We start from the raw sequence: 22349 nt of genomic DNA on the forward strand, positions 1-22349 counted from the left end.
ATAAAAATCGTCATTATATCCTAACTAAACTAGTAGTAGGACTTAATAGGGAAGACGGTGTAGACGGTGGAGAATGACAAATTTAACCTTGGAGAACGGGTTCTTGATTTCAAAGCGAATCGGGTTCATGAAATAGTAGCAGTAGAAAGGGTGGTGGGTAAGTGGTCTGAGACGCTTCCACAGCTTCTAGGGCTTTCTCATTTGGATTTCCCTCTTCTTTTCTTCTCGTGTTGTTTGTATTGGAGCTACTACTACTGCTGCTGCTGCTAAGTATCACCAGTCTCTTTCCCTTGCCTGAGGAGGAGGAAGACGAGGACGCTTCTTCTTTAGGGTGGTCTTTTGATATTGTTCGATTTGACCCCTCAAAAAAAAAAGAAAAGAAAGGAAGAAAGAAAGATGGTGGGAATGGGGATGCCGGCGTATGGAATTCAGTCAATGCTGAAGGAAGGGCACAAGCATCTATCCGGGTTGGACGAAGCGGTGCTCAAGAACATCGACGCCTGCAAACAGCTTTCCCAAATCACCCGCACTTCCCTCGGCCCCAACGGTACTCTCTCTCTCTCTACCCCCTTCTTCTTTACTCTTCTCCCTCTCCCCCGATTTTGCAGCATCAAATCTATGTGCTGCTGTCACTCACATTTGTAACCTGTATGTCTCAGTTGTAAACTATTGCTCCTGCTTTTAGTTCTAGGGTTTTTCAAGTCACTTTTGCCCTTTCCTAGTATTATTTTTTTTTTCAAAAAAAAGGAGGGATCTTTGCGTTAGGAATTATTTACCAAGGAAATTCTTGTATAATGCATTTGGGATCTGTGGACGCGTTTCCAATCTCTCTCTCTCTCTCTCTTCAGGTATGAATAAGATGGTTATCAACCATCTCGACAAGCTTTTCGTCACCAATGATGCTGCCACCATCGTCAACGAGCTCGAGGTTCAGCATCCTGCGGCTAAGATCTTGGTTCTGGCTGGCAAGGCACAACAAGAGGAAATTGGTGACGGTGCTAACTTGTGCGTCTCTTTTGCTGGGGAGCTTCTCCAAAATGCTGAGGAGCTCATCCGAATGGGTCTGCACCCCAGTGAGATCATCATTGGTTACGCTAAGGCCATTAATAAGGTTTCCATCATCCCCTGCAGCCTTTTTCGTTTTTATCTCTTTACTGTTTCCACCACTTCCTCTTTTCTTTTTCTTTTTTCCAATTGGCTGAGCAATTTTTTTTTATTGGTTACCGTTCTGTTTCAGACAATCCAAGTTTTAGAGGAATTGGTTGAAGCAGGTTCTGACACCATGGATGTCAGAGATACCAATCAAGTTATTTCTCGCATGAAAGCTGCTGTTGCTAGCAAACAGTTTGGTCTAGAGGATATATTATGCTGCCTTATTGCTCAGGTAAATATTGCTAACTTTGCTGTTGTTGGTGTCTCAGTTGGGATTCTTCCCTTGTCCTGAGTTATGGTGTATTTGCAACACAGGCATGCATCCAAGTTTGCCCAAAGAACCCAGCGAACTTTAATGTGGACAATGTCAGAGTCACAAAGCTCTTGGGTGGAGGTCTGCATGATAGTAAAATAGTCCGAGGTATGGTATTGAAAAGTGATGCTGTTGGAAGTATAAAGAGGATCGAAAAGGCAAAGGTAGACACTCATAAGCATGCATCTGGTTGTTTGTATGCTATTAACTAGTCAACGGCTGTGCTTTGAAACACTTCAGTATGTTTCTTGTGCCAATTCAAATCAATGTAGCACATTATGAGGCTGAAAGAGTAACATGCCATCCCTTTTCTCCTCTGTATCTTGTATGCTTATGCATAAAAGGACATCATTTTTTGGTCTGAATCTTTTTCCAATTTTTTAAAGATCTCCCTCAATAAAGTAGGGTTCTAATGCCTACTAATTTTTCAGTCCTGGAAATATGCTATTTTTATTTTTTGAATTCTACATTTGTATTACCACTTGTTGATTAAAACGGAAGTAGTCTCACGTGCTTAATGCCTCTTCTAAACGAGTTTAATCAAATTCTTCAAAAGATGTGTCGGCTGTGTTCAGTTATTCGGTCTGGTCTGGGTGGCACCTGTTCTCTAATCATCTGTTAAAACTTTTAGAATTTCTGGTCGTGTTTGTTTTAAAGAGGTTTCAAGTCATGGCAAAATTGTTTTATTCTTTTCCTGATAAAAGTTAGGAAGGACGGTACTCTTGCTGATTTACCTTATGATTGATATTCATTCTTTATCAGGAGAATTAAGACTTTGTAATCATTCTTGCAGGTTGCTGTTTTTGCTGGAGGTGTTGATACATCAGCCACAGAAACAAAAGGAACTGTCTTAATCCATAGTGCTGAACAGGTATTAAGGGGAGCGTCTAGTCCTTTAGATCCTCATTCATAAAGACGTGAACTAGTTTTTTCGAAGTCCAAACCTCTTTGCACATGGTATTTATAGTCTCAAGTAAAGCAGTGAATAAACTTCTTCTAGTGTTCATCTATTTTGTTTGCTTTCGTGGAATTCTGGAGCATCTAGTAACCTGTTCTGTGTTAATATCCTCTCATCTCAGAGTTTGGTAATTTTTAATCTGTTAATCTCTTCTGCTTTTGCAGCTCGAAAATTATGCAAGGACTGAAGAAGCTAAGGTTGAGCAACTCATCAAAGCAGTTGCAGAATCTGGTGCGAAGGTTATTGTTAGTGGAGCAGCTGTTGGAGAGATGGCACTACATTTTTGTGAGCGTTACAAGTACAACCATTTTCTCTACCTGTTACTTTAACTTTAATTTTTGTGCCTTTATTTCTACAGAGAAATGAGAAGTCAAGTGCTTTTTCATTTCTGCTAACCTAGCCTATTGAAAGAATGGTTCGTTTCTCCTAATACAATGAGAGTCCTAGTTTGCCTTTGTATCTCTGTATGAGGTTGCTGTACAGTAACAGATAGGTATGAATATCATATCCTGATGGGAATGAAAGGTAGGGCAACAAAATATTGGCACATTCTGCACTATAGACTACTGAAAGGTCGTGTGTATTGGTCACTCGTTTTGACAACTTTTCATCTGCTTGAATATCTTGGGAAACTTGTATAGGCGATTCATCAGCTTGAAATGTAGATTACTCTCCTTTAGCTTTGTGTCATTTTGCTCCATTTTGCATCCCCTTTCTCACCTTGGATATAGTGGGAAAATTTCCTTTATTAAGTGTATTTATACATGAGAAGATATGTAAAATCTGCTTGTCCTGAACTTTTTTCCTTATCTCTTTTGTATTCAATTTTTTCTTTTTTGTTGTTTTTCGGGGGAGGGGGTGTTGGTGGGGCGGTAATTATAGTTGGAGTCTTGGACGATTTTGCATTTGCCTTGACTTGGATCTTGAATTGCTATCGTTATGGTTCATCTTTTCCTATGCCATGCATATTACTTGTTGTCTGTTTGCCTAACAACCTATATATGTTGAACAACTGATTACCCAGTACATATCCTTTGCAGGCTCATGGTCCTAAAGATTAGCTCCAAATTTGAGCTTCGACGGTTTTGCCGTACCACTGGTGCTGTTGCTCTTGTAAGCATCTTGCAGTCAGAGAGTATTAAGTTGTGAAACTTCGTTGTATTCCTTCTGATTTTTGTTTTTTTTGGCGATACAGTTGAAACTTAGTCCGCCAAATCCAGATGATCTTGGATATGTTGATTCCATTTCAGTGGAGGAAATTGGTGGTGTTAGAGTATGATAAGACTGCCCATAGTGCTGTTACTCTTCAATTTGTAGTTGTTTCAACTGCTTGGATATGATTTTTATGAATGATGATTAGGTTACAATTGCAAGAAATGAAGAAGGTGGAAATTCTGTATCCACAGTTGTTCTGCGAGGTAGCACTGATAGTATATTAGATGATCTTGAGAGAGCGGTCGATGATGGAGTTAATACTTACAAGGTACCCTTTCTTGAATATAGCAGATATACATTTGGAATGATGGGTTTTCTTCTGAATGCCTTTGCAAGTTGTTAACTATTTGCTTCTTGGTGATTTGCAAGTTTTTACTTGCAGTTAGGATCTAATAGACTTTGCTGTTTCCATCCATACCAGGCAATGTGCAGGGATAGTCGGATAGTACCTGGTGCTGCAGCTACTGAGATTGAATTAGCCATAAGACTAAAGGAGTTTTCTCTCAAAGAAACTGGGTAATGCACTTCCTTACCTTGCACTGAAGAATGTTTTATTTTAGGTTAAGGCAGCTGTGCTGAAGTGCAAGCTATATACATGTTCTTCACAAGCTTTAGCAAATATTCTATCCATTTTGCACATGTATTTATTTAGTTCTTGTTTTGAAAAGTTGATGTGCATCTGCTTTGTGGCTTCTTTTTGTCCTACCAGAAGGTAACATACATCTTCAACCTTGTCCTACCAAAAGTAACATACATCTTCAACCTTGTTTTGCATATTCTTTCTGCTATATATGTTTGTTTGATTATTTGCATGGGATAAGGTAAACTTGAGTAAATTATTGGACCTGCCATTTTTTGCCTTGATTGCTGAATGATCTGCTTGAAAAGTTAGTGTTCTCCCTGTATATGATTGAACAGTGTGGTTGAAATCTGAGTTAGAGGACCATTTTATTCACATTAACTTAATGACAAGTGTTGCAATCTATTTCTAAAGTGTTTTTGTTGAATGTTTGTGCGAATATGTACTGGTTTCTCATATCCAATGGCATACTGTTAGTTGTCTATTGTTGTCTTGATTTTCTTACCAATTAGTAAACTGAAGCGTGGGTGCTTTGTTTAGTTGAGGCTTAGATTTTTCTATTGCCATGCAGCTTAGATCAGTATGCAATTTCCAAATTTGCTGAAAGTTTTGAAATGGTACCTAAAACCCTGGCTGAGAATGCTGGGCTTAATGCTATGGAGATTATATCATCGTTGTATGCCGAACATGCATCTGGGAACGCAAGAGTTGGCATCGATTTGGAAGAAGGCACGTGCAAAGATGTCTCCACGAACAGCATATGGGACCTATATATCACAAAGTAAGCTTTTTCCTTATATTGCTGAAATCCACATTCAAATTTTTTCTAGTGTAGAAGTTTCAACTTTGAAGATTGAGAGCAAAATTTTGAAGAATGAGAGCAAACTGTTGTTTTTATGTCAGTCCTGGAGTAAGCATTAAACCCTGCTCGTGAAGGTTGTGCAGAAGATTGTTTAGCACTTTCTAGTGATCTCATTTGTATATATCATGCATGTTAAAGGCTACCAACTAACTAAATCTTGCTTCTGTGGAACAATGTAAACAAAAGCTCAATAGGGATCCTTAGTTCTGTCGACCTTGGTTTTTGGATCCTCAAAACCTAATCAAAAGATCCAAGCAACTCAGCTGTGCATGAGCTTGTGAACACTCACATGCTTGCCTGCTTGGGCTTTTTTAACCACCCATGAAGGAGATCTTTTTTTGTTTAGTTTCCCTGAGATTGATGCATTCTGGAATATTCTTTTGTAACTCAAGCTATTCTGGAATATGGAATTTAATGAAGTGTCAGAAGGCTCTTAACTAGGAATTTGGTTCAATTGACAGGTTTTTTGCTCTCAAATTTGCTGCTGATGCTGTCTGTACTGTCCTGCGTGTAGACCAGGTAAGGCATTCTTGGCATCTTTACTTTTCTTCTTCATAATGTGGTTATCATGATACTGGTGGTAAATTACCTATTTCTGTGGTTTATGCTGCATTTAGTCGACCTTTTTGGACGTGAAAGAATTTCACTTGATGGTGTGATAGTTATACAAGAATTAAGTAGTTTATGGAGCGGATATGCAGAAGTAGTCTACCAGATGGCCTGGTGGTTGGTGTGTAGGTGATGACCGTGGGTTTAGGTATAGGTTTTTCAGTTCATCAAGTTATTCTGTGGGTTGTGTGATAGTCTTTTGAATGTGCTGCCTAGAAGTTTCCCTTGTTGAGGCTAAATAACCAGGTGGAATAGCCCAATGCTGTCAAGCATGATGGCACTTGTTGGTTTATAATGTTGAAACTTTGGTCCTTGGGTGTTGTATTTACGCGTATAGGTTCTGGGTGGTTGAGATATAGATGACGTTTGCAGACTTCCCAATGCAGAGATGTCAATCTCCCAAGTCATGGATCATGACAGGATTTCTTGGGCATGCAAAAAAGCTCATACTATATCCTCTCACTAGTTTCAAAAGAAGGCTTGGGTTAACCACAATATTGAAGCATAGTTGGAGATTCTTGTAGTAATTTTGCTCAGTTTGGGACACTAAGGTCCCATAAAGAGGGTCTAAAAGGTGCTGCTGTTGTAAATAATTGTGGATACCTCTGCTATAAATTTGATCATAGATCTTGTCTGACTTTAGTAGGTGCAGTGCAAATATTTTCAGTTGCTTTTACTCACAGAGTGATGGAAATGGTTCTTCATGTTTTCGCGTTAAGAAGTTTTCCTCATCTTTTACAAGATTTGTGATTGTGTGTCATCACCTATTGGTTTTCCGATGCAGATTATAATGGCAAAACCAGCTGGTGGTCCAAAAAGAGATGCTCCTGCAGGGATGGATGAAGATTGAGTGTTCAATATGAATGTAGCGTCTGATTTAGATTTTGCTTGGTAGTGTTCTGGGCCTCTTGTGGGTCAAAGGGTTTTCATCAGAGAAGGCGGAGAATAGTTGAATGTTAGCGTGTTGTTTCCTACTTTCATACCAATTACTAGGACGGACGTGGTCGAAGAAAAATTTTGGGTGTTTTTGACTCTGATTGTATATGCCACTAGAAGTGCATTTGTGGCTTGGTTCGTGTTTAGCGTTTTCCATTTTTAGTTATCATATTACAGTGGAAGTACACAATCCATGGTGAATTGGGCGTTTTATACCTATTGTGATGTGAAGAGCCCGGCATCAAATTCTACATTGGAAGCTTTGAATTCTTGTTTATCGGAGTGTCAGATTATATTCTTCGCTGGAAATATTTGGAAATGTTAATAAAAAAAGCTTTTCTTCATGGGCCCAACAAGGCAACAACGTCGAGTGCTTGCGATGGAAAGCAAATGATTATATGCTCCTCATTTTTTCTGTCAAATGACGTATGAAGGTTTTTGTGAAATGGGCGTTTGGTTTTGATTTCTCAGTTTTTTTTTATTTTAAAAAAAAAAAGAAAAAAACAAATACTATACTGTATTTGCAAGCAATAATCTGCTCTGAGCTCTTTAGCTAGTAGCAATACGTATGTGAGTAAAAGAGGTAAAAGCTGGGAAGTGTGGGAACCAGATTACCGTCAAAAGTTTTCTGGGGTGAGAGCCAGGTTATAGAAGATTGGCTTGGCCAGTGGACGGTGGTGGTTCAAGAAACAAACTGCTTAGTGCTTAGCTTTCATTCAATCATGGCTTCTATTCTATCCTTTCCTCTCCCAAAACCAAGCTCAGCTACTGTTATACCTAAAGCTTCTTCTGTTCCAATCACGTCGTCTCCTCCTCCTGCAGAGACTCTGGACCAGAGGTTTGGTCGCAAAGGCATTAAATTCTTGGAGTCCGCAGGAGATGTTCCGACGGTTGAGCTGACTGTGAGAAATGGCAGCTCAGTAAAAGTTCAAATACCCAGTGGTCATGTCACTTCTTATAAGCCTAAAGTTTACTGGAAAGATGATGGCTTTGAGGAAGTCCTCTACACTCTTCCAGCAAATGGGCATTCTTTCAGTTCCCCTGCTCCTCCTCCTTCCAGAGGTGGTATTGGTTTGGCATTCAATGACCTTTCCGACCCAAATTCAAAAGGGTCTCTTCTCAAAACTTCTGAATGGACCGTAAAAGATGTTGACTCTGATTCTATTGATGCTGTGCAGGTACTTTCTCATCCTCCTCCATTATGACTTGCGAGTAGGAACCAGTCATTCATTTTGCTCATTTCTTTTTGCCAATATAGTTTTGCTTGCTCTGCTAAGTGCTAACTGCTTTTCTCTTCTCTTCTTGAGAAGAAATATAACTACTGGGGTTGCACAGTTGCACCCATGTAATGGCAGCTTTTGTTGCTCCAAAATAATTTATAGGGGCCTTTTGACATGGATTCACTACAGTACTGAATTCGTTTTTTCCACCTTGGACAAACTCTGTGTGTGTTTGGCTGCAGGTTGAACTGTGTAGCACCAGTGGAAGTCTGGAATTAACTTACGTAGTTTCACTCTATCCCTTGTGCGTGGCAACCGCAGTTATTGTGAAGAACAATGGCCGTAAAGCTGTCAACCTGGCTGGCGCCATTCTTACGCATTTCAGGATGAAGGGACGAAGTGGAGCAGGTGTGCGAGGCCTCAAGACCTGCTCTTACTGCACCCTCCCTCCTTTATCTTCGCACTATGAGATTCTATCTCCATCTGAAGCTGTTAAAACCGAGGATCCTGGCTTCTTCTCTTTTGGCTGGGAGGCCGAAAAGAAACCAGGAGAATGGAGTGTGCAAGGCGTTCCCTTCACAGTACTGAAGCATAAGCTCAGTAGAGTTTATGCTGCTCCACCAGCTGATAGATTGAAAGAGTTCTACAATACCACACCTTCAAAATATGAGGTACTTGATCAGGTAATGCCTCAGCATTCGACTAGCATTATCCCGTGTACTTTGGACTATACAAAGTCAATGGTGTTGATGATAATTCCCTCTTAACTATCTCCCATATTATCATTTCTATAGATGCAGTTGAATATTTATAACCTGCTTCATTTTTCTAATGAATTCTGTCCCTTGTTGGTTCTTTTCTTTCCAGGGCCGAGAGCTCTTCTTTAGGTTTATACGAATGGGTTTTGAAGATATATATTTGTCCAGCCCTGGTTCTGTCTCTCGGAAGTATGGGAAGGATTACTTTATATGTACGGGCCCTGCTTCAATGCTGGTTCCGATCGTCATCAACCCTGGTGAGGAGTGGAGGGGGGCACAAGTCATCGAGCACGATAATTTGTAAAAACCATCAATTTAACAGACAGCACCAATTGATTTTCGCCCTTGAGTTTGTTCTGAGATGTGCAGATATTGAAATATGTACATTGTAGCATCAATCTATTTCATGAATCGTGATAATTGAGCAGTTCTTGGATAACAACTTAGCGGGACAATTCATATATTCTGTAGGAAATCCATCAATCAAGAATGACAGCAGGAGCAGCTGCATATGCAGATGTGAGACAGAACTTTTCATCATTTTTCACCATTTTTGACGTGGTAGTAAATGGATTAATCAGAACCAACAATATGGCAAACATGCATCCTCCGCATGTATTGCAGTTCAGATTCAACTGGCGTTTGACAAAGCAACCACTCAAGCAAGAGGACGAACAAGAGAATAATCTACTGCCTCTGTCAAGAGTGGAACAATTACGCTCAACCAAAATAATCTGAGATTAATTGCAAATTCAGCTTTTTGTAAAAAATCATTCTTCCATCACCACCACCACAAATTCTTACATAGGGATGATAAGTATACAAGTAATCAAGGAGAACTTGTCCTTGGGTGATCATTGGTGTTGAGAAGATCATGAATCTGTCACTGAACTGCCCCAGAAAACTTATTGCTGCTGCACAGTAAGCAAGAAAATCAAAGAGATAATATAACAACTACAACAGCTCAGATAACAAAAGATAGATAGATCGTCGAACTTTCTTCAACCAAGCATCTTATTCCTCTTTGATGGTAAATCGAGAAACATTTGAGACATCTAAATTCACAAGAAGTCATGCCAATCCGAGTCCTACACCAAACTACAAACCATTTGATTTTCTTGTTCTGCCACCATACCAAGTGTTGGTGTCTGTTCCAGAGTTTGATGTCCTTTAGTAACCTATGGTATAATTTGTGTCAAGAGTCTTTGCATGTGTAGATATATTATGAGAATATGGATATCAGATTCAAAAAAGTAAAAGAAAAAACCTTATTTTTGGCCGCCTTCTCATCTGTCAGTGGAGTTCCCACCCTGTTTCCAACTCCTACCTGTGGCAAGAAGTTTTTATTGTGAGGCAGACCTGACGAACTCTGATTTCTTTCACTACTCAGAGTAGTAGCATCTGTGGCAAGAAGTTTTTCCCTTGCATTGGTTAAAAAGTTCACCAAAAGGTCACATCTTTACTCATTTTCAGCAACAAGACGTTGCACTTCCAACAATAATGGACTGAGACAGTCATAACAACGTCTTTCTTCATTGTCACTGAAATCATCATAAACAGCTTTTACACGCTGGTAACCACGATTCATGTCTTTGCGCCATCAGTCCAAAACATAACATGTTGAAACCTTGGTAAAATTGTTCATGGTTAGCACAGAGATTACATGCCTACAAAGGATACCCCGAGACTCAAAAAGATGACAAAAAACAATTAATCTGACATGCATTTTCAGTATCATAATGTACATCAAACATAACTTCTTTCCAATGTACTCCTTCATTATCTAACATGTTTTCTACAACACCATAAATTCAAACTGACCCCTCTTTTTTCACAAAGCAGGCAGTGCAAAACATCAACCCTCTTAATTCCTCCTGAACCAACTTGAAGATGGAGGTAGTGTAAATATTTTGAAATTGCTTTTCAATGGGATGTCCAGATATTGTTGGCGTGGTGGAGTTGGATGAAGCAACATCTGAATTTTTCTCTCTGTCTATCTTATTCTTCAAAGCATTATCTTAGTGTTCAACAAACTGCTTCAATGTTGTTTTTGACTTGCCAGCCCAAAAAGTGTGCCAATCTTGATACAATGATTTTAACCAATCATTCTTCTCCAATTCAAAATCTTTAAGCAGCTTCTCCCAATTCTCTTCAAACTCATCCCCTTTAATAGAATCATAAACAATATTTTCCAAACTCCCCTTTATTGCTTTATAATAAGTAAGACGTCCTAATATTTGTGGGAGTTTTCTCGTTATTTGCCTCAGGCACAAACAATAATGGGAATCTGGAAATTCCTCAGCAACAGCAGCTTGAATGGAGCTGTCTTCATCAATGATTATAGCCTTCGGAGCACGTCTTAGCATGCTTGTTAACCAAGATCTGAATAACCACACAAAAGTTCCGTATCCTCCCCAGATACCAATCCGCAACCTAGCAATACAGTTTGGCCATGGTGGTACATTCCAATGAATGAAACCAAAGGCAAATCACAGCTCTGAGTCAAACAAGTAGTATCAAAAGAAATGACATAACAAAAGGACTCATACGTTGCTCTACACCTTGCATCTGCCCAAAATATATTTTTTATGCGACATTCTTCATCCAAATTAACCGCATAAAAGAAATTAGGATCTCTGACTTGCATATGATGGAAAAAAATTACTCAAGGCCCAAGCATCTCCAGGTCTGAGTCTCAAACTTTGAGCTTCTGAAATGTTTTGGTCATGTAAGTGTGAAACTTTATTTCTGTTCTGACATTAGAATAGTCCGAGAACTTGTCACGTCTAATATGGTGTGATTTTTCTGGAGTGAAGTCATGACTGTGGTCAAGGGAGTGACGACGCAAGTACCATCATCCATAGTGGCAACATTGATTTTAGCTTTACAGAACAGTCGGTCTTTGTGGAGACTGAGAGCCTTCCATGGTAAGAAGGTTTAGTAGTTGATTTGGTCTTACCATTCTTGGAACATCCGAGTGAAAAATACTTCTGCTTGCCATCATCATCTCCATTCTTGCAAGAAACTTTGGAAATCCCAAATCCAAGACGTTGAGCATAAGATCTATAGAATTGGCGAACTTGTTGTTCAGAAGAGAATTCCATCCCAGCTTCAGGGGTTGGAACTTCATCCTTATTTGATGAGGAGTTATCCAAATGTGGTGGGTCATCTTCAGGAGAAACTTTCTCTACCTCGTAGGTCCGTTGCTTATCTTCTTGCATCATGGTAATTTTGTCAGTGTCACTGGAATAGAAACTATCTACCTTTTCCCAAATTTTATTTTTAAGGAGACTCTAAACAAAAAGGAGAGCTTTGAATCCTGCCAAGCATTTTATTTATTCAATTTCCAATTGAATTGAGTTTTCCTGGAAGGTAATTCCACATCTAAATTACGCAAATGGGCAGTTCAGGCCAACCTGAATTAGGCTCCAAAGAAAAAAAAGTAGATAAACCATCATCAGAGATGAGGCCGGTAGCAGGTTTTTTTGGGTAGTTTTCAGTATATTACCACTGTAAACGAGGATGAACTTAAGTCTTGAGTTTGACAATTTGCAACCGCAACCAACCAAAAGCAGGCAGAAAGAGCACAACAGACAGTTGTAAAAAAATCTCGTCACTTTATCCAAACATGTGTCTGGGGAGTCTATCCTAAAACTCTTCTTCCCTTTAATTGGAATCTCCCTGCAAGCAATTTAATCCAGACTAGCAATAAGAGATTATGACACCATTTCAGCTTGAGGGAATCATGACAAGTAGTACCATCCACTCTGGTTTCCTCTCTCCACACTTCATCCCTCTTTCCAACACCAGAAAACCAGTACTGTTACCTACCAAGACCGTTCATCGTCTGCAGTGTCCTCCTCCTCCTTTCGTGTGCAACATTTCTAGCAGCAAGAAAAGAGAGCCCAGATTGCCATCGGTAGCAGCATCAGTCTGGTGCCCACCTCTAGACGTGGACTGTCTAGAAAATGAGTATGGAAGCCATGGAGTCTCGTTTTCTGGTATCAGCAGTGGTGATGAGAGTTGTATGGTCAAGATGACCATGGAAAATGGAAGTGTAGCTAAGCTGATGCTTCCCAGCGGGCTCATCACTTCATATAAGCCTTTAATGTGGCATGGAGCCACCATGGAGTTACTGCACACCTCAGTCTCAGAAGGGAAAAATGGTGAAGCACTTATTCACGGTGGAGTTTCATTAGACCTCAAGTTTGATCTGAACGGGATTTTATGGTCTCCAAAGACTTGGACTCTGCGTGGAGTTCAAGGAAGCTCTCTGGAATTTATTCAGGTCAGTTTTGTTGTAGTACTTGTTTATCAACCCTGGAGGAAGCTTGTGACACCATGATTGACAATCTCCACACATTTATTAAGATAAACATGCGCGCTCAATTATTAATTGGATATCAGATTGAAAAGAAGAGGCTGCTGGAATCCAATAGTTCCTTTTCATTCCATCCTTAACTTTTGAATTCCCTGTCGTTTCAAACTCAGTACCTTATTGATGTCCAGATGTACTTATGCAGGTAGAACTGATAAGCCAAAATGTAGAAAGCAATATTGAAGTTAAACAGATCATAACACTCGGAGAAGATGCTTTATCCTCTGAAATTCTAGTCTGCAACTCAAGTGATACATCCGTCCATTTCACGGGTGCAGTTATAAGTCATCTGACGGCGAGCACTCCAGAAGCAACTTATGCAATCGGACTAGAAGGATCAGATTTCTTTAGCAAGACTCCACTTTTGACAGATTTTAGTCTTATTCACCCCAGCTTTGGCAAGATAGGATCAAGGAAAGCAAGAGGTCTTATGGACTTCACGGGATTCTTTTCCGGCTGGGGTGTGGATCAAGACAGTGAGAGAATGAGAAAAGAGACAGAAGAAGGTCTGGAGGGAGAAGAAGAGGATGGTTACAAAAATTTGGCAGAGGAAATGAGCAGAATATACACCAGCGCACCTCGCGATTTCACGGTCCTTGACAGGGTATGGAATTTATTATGGAGATTTTACCGTACGTTCCTGATTCCTTTAACATTTTCAGAGCATTCGCTGCCATGTCGTATAAGAGTCTTTATTCCACTGTTGATTTATGTATGTGCTTCCTATTGCTCTGTCCATCAGTCGTCTTTATGCTCTAAAATTATCACTATTTCTCATTGTGGATCAGGGGAGGAGAAACTCAGTCCTGGTAGGGAGAAATGGGTTCAATGAACTTTACATGTTCAGTCCAGGTTCAAGTCATGAATGGTATGGCAAATACTCTTATATATGTGTAGGACAAGCGGCCCTGCTTCAACCTATAACCTTGAGCTCCCAAAGTGAATGGAGAGGCAAGCAGCGTTTATGTAATCCAAACCTCTGAGCGAGGCTCTAAAAAGTCTACTCCAGTGTACACATAAAGGGATGTCATCAAACTCTGAACAGAATTTGTGGATCAGAATAGAGAACATTTATCTTTACTACTGCAAGGAACTTAGGCCATCATGTCATCGATAAAATAAATCTGAATCAGTAATTGCAACATTAAGCCCAGCAACAGCCCATACTACACGAAAAGGAAAAAAGAAGCAAGGAGCAGAAAAGTCCCTTTTGCATCCTTTGCATATCATTCAATGGCAATATGTTTCAGTAGCACTATTACATAAAACAGGACCATAGTCTTTGGAGATTGCCAATCAAAGTACCAAAAATTCTTCATCTTGTTTACTGCTCTGCTACAACTAAAGAAGAAACGGCTCAGTAAGTATTTGTTGTTTTATAAGGCATATCAGCCTGATTACTTTCCAGGGTATTAACTCAACTAGAACTATATTAGCTCTTATGGCCTGCCACCAAACACAAGTTAGGTGGGGACAAGATTGTAACCTTCTCCTTGATCATCAATTAACATGAAGCATAAAATAGTTGCAAATATAACAAAGAGAATGCCGAGTGTGTTGCGAGTAGGCTTCCAGTAGCCTTTCAGACCATCAACTCTAGGAAGTTCCAACTTTGGAGAAGGTTTTGTTGTATCCTCAGCAGGGATATCTTGTGTTGAAGACACTGATTCGGAGCTTCCTCGTAATGCTTCGGACCCTGTAGGTGACTTCCCATTCCCATTAATCTCAAGGCCCCTCATTTGATGAACGCCATTCTGTTTATATTTTGAAGTAGGAGTCATTTCATATTGGCTTGAAGGACTTCTGAATCTCCTATTTGGTTTGTCAGAGTCTGAACTTTCCTCATTTTGATCCTGAAGGGAGTGAATTAGCTTTCTTGGTGTTGCAAAGATCTTTACACTGTCAACATTGATGAGAGAGCGAGAACGCTGATAGATATTGCACACGAGAAACATATGGGTCAGCAAAAGCAAAAGCATTTTCAAACAGACTACAAAGCATGAACATGTTCACAAATTAAAGCTTTGGAGTATTCTATGCAGCAAATTCTCTTGTCTCTAAAGGTGAGGTTCATTATTCAATTTAAACAAATGCAAATCTGCACTAGGATCTTAGACTTCTTTAAAATGCATCATCAAATCATATTCCATGGAGATGTTTTCTTCTTATGCCATTTTCTTGCTATTGAATTCAAAATCCAGCATGAAATTGTTGTTCCAGACGTGTGAATATTCAAATGCCTAGTAGGCCTACCTGAGGACTGGGAGTGGCACTTCTTACAACTCTATTTCTGGAACTAGTTTGGCAAAATCCAACAAATCCATCCGTATAATCTCCAGAGAAATCAGAAAAACCATCATGCTCAGAGCTCCCCATGGCACTTCCGCGTGTTACCTCTGAAAAGATACCATCCTTGAGAGAGACGTCTAAAACACCATTCTCACACCTTGACCACAGTTTCCGATTCACACTCCTTCGATCATAAGCAAAGTCTGGAGAGGTCTGATTCGTTGAAATTGGGGAGTCAAAGAAGGAATCGTGCCCACAAAATGAATTGACAGTCTGTGATTCAGGTGAAGCTGTCAGAGGTGATTGATCCCCAGAATCCGACAAATTTCTTCTTCTTAAATTTCCTCTCCTGTCAAAATTTGAGCCAGTGACTGAAACCATATCTTTCTCAAATTTTGAGCTTTTCTCAGTACATATCTTTCGAGCAGTTTGCAATGCTTCAAAAGCAGCCCCACTTACGTAAGCCATCTGATCAGACTGACAGTTCTCCATCACCTTAATTATTAATTCCAACTCAGAAGAGATGCTTTTGTGATCCAAACACTTCATCAAAGAGTTCACCATATGAATGGCGGACAATCTTTTTTGGGAATTGGCATCTTCATTCAGAATCTGCAATCCAGTGCGGATCAACAACCTTGCATACGCCTCGACAGTCAAACTGTTGTGCTTAGCCAAAGACATCACAAGTGCCATGTGCGAATTAGTTTGCAAGTGCTTGTCCAAAGCTCCAGCAACTCTCTGACACACCTCATTCACCATCCCGTTTGAAGCAAACCTCCAGTTATCGCACTCTACTAGAGCCTTCAGACAAAGAGCAGCTCCAGAAGATAGGCTCTCATGACTGCCCAAAAGACAATCGGAGAGAGGCTTACAGAGAGAATGAATGATGTGTCTCTTCTTGTCCTCGGGAGTAGTTGGGTCCATTCCATATCTGGCAATTGCCGGAACCACCTTAGAGCAAGCTTGGTGAAGAGCAAAAGATCCTGCACTTGACGTCAAAGTCTTGATAATAGTGGTCATGATGTTGTCAATTTGAGGGACAATTTTATGTCCATGAACACGAGCAAGAACCTCGTATAGTGAGATCGTATACTCTCCAGAAGAACCAGTTTCTTTGGTCTCGGAAACCTGTGCGAGAAAGAGAGGGATAGCTTTGGAATCCAAATCTTTGACATAGGATTTCAAGGCTTTCATAGCAGATTTTCGACTGTCAGCATCCTTGTCAAGATTTTCCAACTCCCTTCTGACCATGGGACTAAGACTTCTTATTCCCATAGGGAGACCACCTATATGTCCCTGAGGAACGAACTCGGTCAGTAAAGAGGTTAAGTGGAATTTATCGCGTCAATTTTTTCTTTAAACTCAAAAAAAAAAAAAAAAAGAATTGGTCGTTGTACAATGATATCAAACTTGTGAAATGAGAATGACAGAAGTTGGCACACGATATGTAACACAAGCATAGATCTTGAAAAGGTGAAAACAAGTTAGCTTTGTGGCAGTAAAATCAAAGGAAAAAAAATCTTTTTCATGGGCATGTCAGATTTCAAACTTGTAGAATCAAGAAGCTAGCAGCATACACAAATGTCAACCACACAAGATGTTGATATAAAGGATGCTTCTAGTTTCTTTACTAGGTCACAAAAAAAAAACTCATGCCTTTGGGCGTAAAAACTGCAGAGAAAATGAAAAGCTACAGCCTTTTAATTTTTAAATTTTTTTTTTACAGGATGGTGAAAAGGGTTGTTGATAATATGGATAAATATGACGTTGTGAATTCCAATCAAGAAAAGAGGAAGTGTGGCGACTAAAATTGGGTGATGGACTCGACAAGAACCCTCTCCCTGCCCTGCGGTGGGATAAACATTTGAGGCGTACTTGTAAGAGAATAAAAAGGAAAGAACTGAATTGGCATAAACAAAGACACCCTCCCAAGGGCCAAGATAGATAGATAGACAGAGAGATGAAGATCATGGAATAGTAGTAGTTAAATGAAGAAGGCGGTACCTTATCTGTTAATATAGACGAGAGTCCCTCCCTAGTCCCGCCCTAGTGTCGAGTATTATGCTGCTTCTTGCTGGGATTCTTGTGCCAAGATCTGGGCTTTACGGAATCTTTTTCTTGCCGTGATGTTGCAGCAGTAGGTTGTTTAGACTTTTACATTGCTAAATGGCAATGCATCCCCGCCGCCGCCGCCGCAACCCTCAAAGCAAAAGTAAAATGTGGTTGCCGAATCAAGCAAGGGGAGGAAGCAGAGAAGATGTATTTATTTATGTGGGGGAATTGAAGTGAAGGGGGGCCGGAGAGCTGTGTAAGTAAGTGTGTTGTTTCCTGGGCGGGCGCTACTGAGACAGTATGCGAAGGGGCTTTCCGATGGTTGTCTGATTCTGATATGATACCATAAAATCTTCTCTCTCTCTCTCTCTCTCTCTCTCTGCCTTTTTTGGACAAAAAATTACATAAACGCATATCAGAATACTAATAGTCAGTCAGTCAGCTGGAGCTCGGATCCATTTGGGCGGTGTCGGAGTCTAATTCATCTTCTTTTGAATCTTTTTCTTGAATTCCCCCGCTATCCTTCCCCAGTCCCCCCGCCCGCCCCTCCTTTTCAATTCCTTCCTGCTTACTACTCACCCTTCTTTTCACATTTCATTTTCCGGTTCCAACCTTTCCTTCCATTTTTTTTTTGGTTTAAAACCCACAGTTCCACGCAACTAATCGCTGTCACTAGTCAACAGTGCGTACAACTGTAAACGAATCAAATCGAATCGAGTATCTCATGTTTGAGCTCTGTTCGTTAAGTGATTCGAACAACGTTCGTGTTCGTTTGTTAATTTTTGAACTCCAAATTTGTGTTCGTGTTCGGCTCGTTAAGCAAAGTTCGTGTTCGAATTCGAGTTCGTGTTCGGTTCGAAATGCTCGAATCCAAATTATTTTAAGCCTTAAATATGCCATGCAAATTATTACTCATTCTAAAAAATAATTAAAGTATTAAGTGACTAAATTCTATTATTCATTAACTATATAACTAAGGTTGTGTTTGGATTGCATTTTCCGTCATTTTTCATGGAAAAATTACTGTAGCGATTTGATATATGTGAGGGAAAAAGGTGATAGGGAAATGTGATCACGGAAAACGATAATATTTTCCGACGAAAACCTTCAATCCAAGCAAGGCCTAACATTAACATAAAAACAACAAATAAAAAAAACAATTTGCCCTCCAAGTATAAAAGTCCAGTCATAAAATTAACCTTAAATTTTGTCAAATGATAATTATGTTCATGTTCGCGAACGTTCGTTAAAACTTGCGAACATACTCGTGTTCGCGAACGTTCGTTTAACATGTTCACGAACGTTCGTTAAAACTTGCGAACATGCTCATGTTCACTCGATTATTAATCGAACAAAAAAATTCGTTTGAACTCAATCCGTTTAAAGTTTCGAACGAGTCTTTTACGAACACGAACGAGTCGAAACGAAATGAGCTACCGAACAACTCGGTTCGTTTAACAGCTCTAGCAGTGCGTATTGCTGCTGCTGTTTTACCAAATATGTTACGATTGTTTGCTTAATTATTCTATTAGCTTTTCCTCTTAATGTTGTAAATTTTTTTTAAAGGAAACATATCCGTTTGGTTTAGGATGCAAAGAAAAAGGGTGAAAAAAAGGAAAGGAGGTGGTAGATGATACTGCTAGAGGGCCCCTCGGGGTGCAGCTCACCTGGTCGTGTCGTCTGTCTTTACAGCATCGATCACAGTTCGATTCTCCCCGAATTAATGCGCTGGGGTGATTCCAAGATACTCCTGTGTCGACAAAAAAAAAAATACTACTAAAGTAAAAAAATAGGACAGAGAGCAAATTTTACTTCATGGGACAACTTTGTCCTTCCTTACATTAATAATCATTACTTCAATTAATTCGTTCAAGCCCCGTAACAAACCTCTTTTTTTTCCTGTTCTCAACTCCAACAAATTTTCGGTCCTTGATCATTATGATCGCCGTAACACTAAAGCTGCCGTCGATCACTGCCACAACCATTGACCTCCTGCCCAATTTCATCTAAAAAATTCAACAAAAGCTTATTAGTCTTCCCTAATTGAAATGGACAAACTTCCCTTTGACACTTTCTTCCAACCAAATTTCATCTCTCAGCATATGTCCTCATTTTTCTATTCCAATCAACCATTCATAAGTTTAAAGGCGAGATATGTGACACATGTTAATCCAAATAATATGCAAGTTCAACCAATAAAAGGGTGACCATTAACTACTCTTGGGAAACAAAACAAAAAAAAACAAATGCCTTGCATAATCCATTTGTTGGTTCTTTCTTCACGATCATTGATTTCAATTCTAGAAGATGACAAAAGAAAAAAAAAAAAAGGTGATTCGCAGAGTATTGGAGTGTTTGGATAGCATTACTATTATCTCAAATAATATTTCGTTTCCCAATCAGACTAGCATTCATTTGATTGTAAGGTGAGGCATTTGAAATTAACTGCTGATGTATTAGTATTAAATTGTTCTTTCCCTTTCTCCCTTCTCCTTTGCCTCTTTAATTCTACTCCAACATGATCATTTTACGAGAAATCCTCTGTGGCCTGCACATCCATCCGTCCCACTGTAACTGTTGGTTGAATTATGGTAATTTTTTGATTGACAAGAAATTTCATCGAGTAGGTGTACGTATACGATCCTAGAGTGGAGGATTCAATTTATTCAGTCTAATTAATGAACATTTGGCTACAGGGTTTTACATTTCAATCCACGGACTACCGAATTTGCAAGAATTACAACGCTTCAATACGTTGACAATAATTGACTTCTGGCTGCCAGTTTTGAATAATAATAATGATGACAAAATACTCTTATCGATTAATTTGTCATGGCTATTGATGGATGTCTTAAAATGAATAGAAGTTGATATTTGGCAAATAAAAAATGATTTAGACCGTAATGAATAGGGGTGTGCAAAATCGAAAAATTTCGATTTATCGACCGAATTCGAAATTTTTGAAATCAGTAATTCGGAATTCGGCACTGAAATCGGAATTTCCGATTTCGAAATCAGAAATCGAATTCGGAATTTTCGATTTCAATTTCGTTTTATAATATATATATTAATATTTATTTATTTATATATATAATATTTTTTATTTCAATTTCGTTTTATAATATGTATATTAATATATATTTATATATATAAGAATATTTTTTATAATATATGCAATATAAAATTTATATTATATAACAATACATCTAACAAAAAAGAAAAAAAGGGGAAAAAGGTTTCCGAATTCCGAATTGAATTCGGAATCGAAATCGAAATCGGAACTGGTGAATTCGAAATCGAAATCAGTTGGTAATTCTTATGCCAAAATTCCGAAAAATTCCGAATTCAAACTTCCGAATTATCGAATTCGAATTCGATGCACACCCCTAGTAATGAAAGAAAGGTACTTGTTTGGATTGCATTTTTTTAAATTTTTTGTAAAAAAAATTATTGTAACGATTTGATATACGTGAGATAAAAAGATAATTAAAAAATGTATTCACAGAAAATTGCTATCCAAACAAGATTTCCCGCCTTTACATGATTCCTGATATATGCTCGTTGGCGCCTGTTCTCGTTAAATGATGCCCAAAGCCAAAGGAACGATATCCTCTTTGGAACTACAGAGTCTGGCAGAGGCAGAGACAGCGACGTCAGTAGCACAGGGCATTGGGGCTCCCAACTCATTCTCATCCTATCGTCAAAAGTTCTATAGACTAACGGTAACAAAAGAAACTCAAGACGGGGACCCTTCTCCCTGTCCCTGACCTTTGGACCAACAATTATATACTCTAACAATTCGATTCCAGTGATTCATTTCCAAGCCAAAAACCCAAAAGAGAAACTGTACGAAGTAAAGGAAGCCTCGTCAAAAAGCAGCTTCAACCTGCAATATATCACACCATTTCCTTCCATAAACCAACAAGAATCTATCAAACTACACTTTTTATGAAGTCGTAGAATCAGTACAGTCTTTACTTCTTCCAGTCCTTCATTCCTAAGTCTAAGAATGGAGGAGTAGTTTCTTTGTTCTTGGCGGAAACTACTGTTGCACCATTGACCTGCAGCTCCTCAACCCCATTTACAGTTTTACAGCCGCCAATAAACATACATCCACCCCTCCTCCACCCTCCATACATAACATTACTTCATTTTGCTGACATTCATGATTAAACTTAACAAACGTAATCAATAGAACCTCAACCATTTAACTTCAAACGATGCCTCCAAGAATAAATGAATGATTCGCATCATACCAAAGGGAAAAAATATTTGATATGAATGATTGAGCTGTACAGTTGTAAGCAAGACCAGTTTAGAGCTAATTGTATCTTACCTCACGGTTATCATTCAACCACTCATTCTTAGCCATACCATGGAGAAGAATCCCAAGTTTCTGCTGAAGCACATTCATTCATTCTGGATGTCGGAGCTATCGCTTGAGATTCACTAGTCCCAAAACTAAAGGAATGAAATGCAACAATCTCAGGAGTCACAAATCGACACAAGTTACGGAACAAGAAGTCATGCATCCATAATTTGGGCTAACTAAACGTGCTGCGCCTCCCCGTACATTCCCTCTTACTCCACTACACGTCTCAGATTCAACTAAATCCCCAGTTTTACTACATGGGCATGCATTGTGAAGTCCTACACCAGTTGGAAATTGTGCTATGGCTTCTAATCTACAGCTTCTTCATCTGGAAGGGAAAAAAAAAAGGGAAAGACACTGATTTCACAAGTTACCAGAAATATTCATACATTCCGTATGAAACTTGACATAAAATGATAAAATTTCTAATCGACCATTTTGTTTCATTGAACAGCCAGAACCCGACAGCAGGCAGAGCAAACTTTGCTTCATTTGGACTGACAGGTTAATTAAAATCAGCATCAAAAGCAAAACCCGTTCCAAACTCTTCATTTCAATGTCTGTCACACTCCTGGTCCCAATCCCCTTCCCGGTAATCAACCTTCTTTCATTGAGGCATTTCGTAAAGTTTTTTTTTGCACTTGTCATTCTC

At 39.3% G+C, this 22349-nt stretch overlaps 4 protein-coding genes and 1 long non-coding RNA gene across 6 annotated transcripts; 3 read left to right on the plus strand and 2 right to left on the minus strand.

Annotated features, from left to right (window-relative positions):
* The first annotated feature begins 132 nt into the window (after positions 1–132).
* On the plus strand, positions 133–6902 carry LOC113696003 (T-complex protein 1 subunit theta-like). Its single transcript, XM_027215286.2, has 13 exons — positions 133–547; positions 849–1111; positions 1238–1384; positions 1468–1629; positions 2259–2336; positions 2588–2721; positions 3464–3536; positions 3619–3696; positions 3784–3906; positions 4060–4154; positions 4790–4999; positions 5542–5599; positions 6474–6902. The coding sequence occupies exons 1-13, from the start codon at positions 397–399 to the stop codon at positions 6537–6539; spliced, it is 1638 nt and encodes a 545-aa protein (XP_027071087.1). The 5' UTR covers positions 133–396; the 3' UTR covers positions 6540–6902.
* Positions 6903–7032: 130 nt separating this feature from the next.
* Positions 7033–9045, plus strand: LOC113695950 (photosynthetic NDH subunit of subcomplex B 2, chloroplastic). The gene is made up of 3 exons (XM_027215189.2): positions 7033–7803; positions 8088–8528; positions 8713–9045. The coding sequence occupies exons 1-3, from the start codon at positions 7348–7350 to the stop codon at positions 8905–8907; spliced, it is 1092 nt and encodes a 363-aa protein (XP_027070990.1). The 5' UTR covers positions 7033–7347; the 3' UTR covers positions 8908–9045.
* Positions 9046–9317: 272 nt separating this feature from the next.
* LOC113695951 (uncharacterized) lies at positions 9318–11975 on the minus strand. Its single transcript, XR_003449647.2, has 2 exons — positions 9871–11975; positions 9318–9781 (listed from the first exon to the last, which is right to left on the minus strand). It is a non-coding gene; the product is annotated as an uncharacterized lncRNA (long non-coding RNA).
* A 199-nt stretch (positions 11976–12174) lies between these two features.
* On the plus strand, positions 12175–14070 carry LOC113696603 (protein NDH-DEPENDENT CYCLIC ELECTRON FLOW 5-like). Of its 2 annotated transcripts, none has more exons than XM_027215995.2 (3): positions 12175–12891; positions 13127–13585; positions 13770–14070. In XM_027215995.2, the coding sequence occupies exons 1-3, from the start codon at positions 12322–12324 to the stop codon at positions 13962–13964; spliced, it is 1224 nt and encodes a 407-aa protein (XP_027071796.2). In that variant the 5' UTR covers positions 12175–12321; the 3' UTR covers positions 13965–14070. The 2 variants fall into 2 exon arrangements, with proteins under 2 accessions (XP_027071796.2, XP_071912049.1); XM_072055948.1 differs by having other exon boundaries at positions 13127–13613; positions 13770–13984.
* An 88-nt stretch (positions 14071–14158) lies between these two features.
* LOC113687866 (protein SINE1-like) lies at positions 14159–17844 on the minus strand. Its single transcript, XM_027205392.2, has 3 exons — positions 17278–17844; positions 15235–16569; positions 14159–14909 (listed from the first exon to the last, which is right to left on the minus strand). The coding sequence occupies exons 2-3, from the start codon at positions 16546–16548 to the stop codon at positions 14445–14447; spliced, it is 1779 nt and encodes a 592-aa protein (XP_027061193.2). The 5' UTR covers positions 16549–16569; positions 17278–17844; the 3' UTR covers positions 14159–14444.
* Positions 17845–22349: the final 4505 nt, after the last annotated feature.

This window comes from Coffea arabica, chromosome 6e, assembly GCF_036785885.1.
Source record: "Coffea arabica cultivar ET-39 chromosome 6e, Coffea Arabica ET-39 HiFi, whole genome shotgun sequence".
In the NCBI taxonomy this organism is placed as follows: Eukaryota; Viridiplantae; Streptophyta; class Magnoliopsida; order Gentianales; family Rubiaceae; genus Coffea; species Coffea arabica.

What these genes read in the sequence shown, in the direction of transcription:
- LOC113687866 (XM_027205392.2), bottom strand. Translation starts at nt 16,548, where the DNA reads ATGGGAATAAGAAGTCTTAGTCCCATGGTCAGAAGGGAGTTGGAAAAT. An exon ending in GTGCCACTCCCAGTCCTCAG is followed by an intron (nt 14,910 to 15,234) that starts GTAGGCCTACTA and finishes AATATCTATCAG; the next exon opens with CGTTCTCGCTCTCTCATCAA.
- LOC113695950 (XM_027215189.2), top strand. Translation starts at nt 7,348, where the DNA reads ATGGCTTCTATTCTATCCTTTCCTCTCCCAAAACCAAGCTCAGCTACT. An exon ending in ATTCTATTGATGCTGTGCAG is followed by an intron (nt 7,804 to 8,087) that starts GTACTTTCTCAT and finishes GTTTGGCTGCAG; the next exon opens with GTTGAACTGTGTAGCACCAG. An exon ending in AATATGAGGTACTTGATCAG is followed by an intron (nt 8,529 to 8,712) that starts GTAATGCCTCAG and finishes TTTTCTTTCCAG; the next exon opens with GGCCGAGAGCTCTTCTTTAG.
- LOC113696003 (XM_027215286.2), top strand. Translation starts at nt 397, where the DNA reads ATGGTGGGAATGGGGATGCCGGCGTATGGAATTCAGTCAATGCTGAAG. An exon ending in AGAGGATCGAAAAGGCAAAG is followed by an intron (nt 1,630 to 2,258) that starts GTAGACACTCAT and finishes TCATTCTTGCAG; the next exon opens with GTTGCTGTTTTTGCTGGAGG. An exon ending in TAATCCATAGTGCTGAACAG is followed by an intron (nt 2,337 to 2,587) that starts GTATTAAGGGGA and finishes CTGCTTTTGCAG; the next exon opens with CTCGAAAATTATGCAAGGAC.
- LOC113696603 (XM_027215995.2), top strand. Translation starts at nt 12,322, where the DNA reads ATGACACCATTTCAGCTTGAGGGAATCATGACAAGTAGTACCATCCAC. An exon ending in GCTCTCTGGAATTTATTCAG is followed by an intron (nt 12,892 to 13,126) that starts GTCAGTTTTGTT and finishes GTACTTATGCAG; the next exon opens with GTAGAACTGATAAGCCAAAA. An exon ending in ATTTCACGGTCCTTGACAGG is followed by an intron (nt 13,586 to 13,769) that starts GTATGGAATTTA and finishes ATTGTGGATCAG; the next exon opens with GGGAGGAGAAACTCAGTCCT.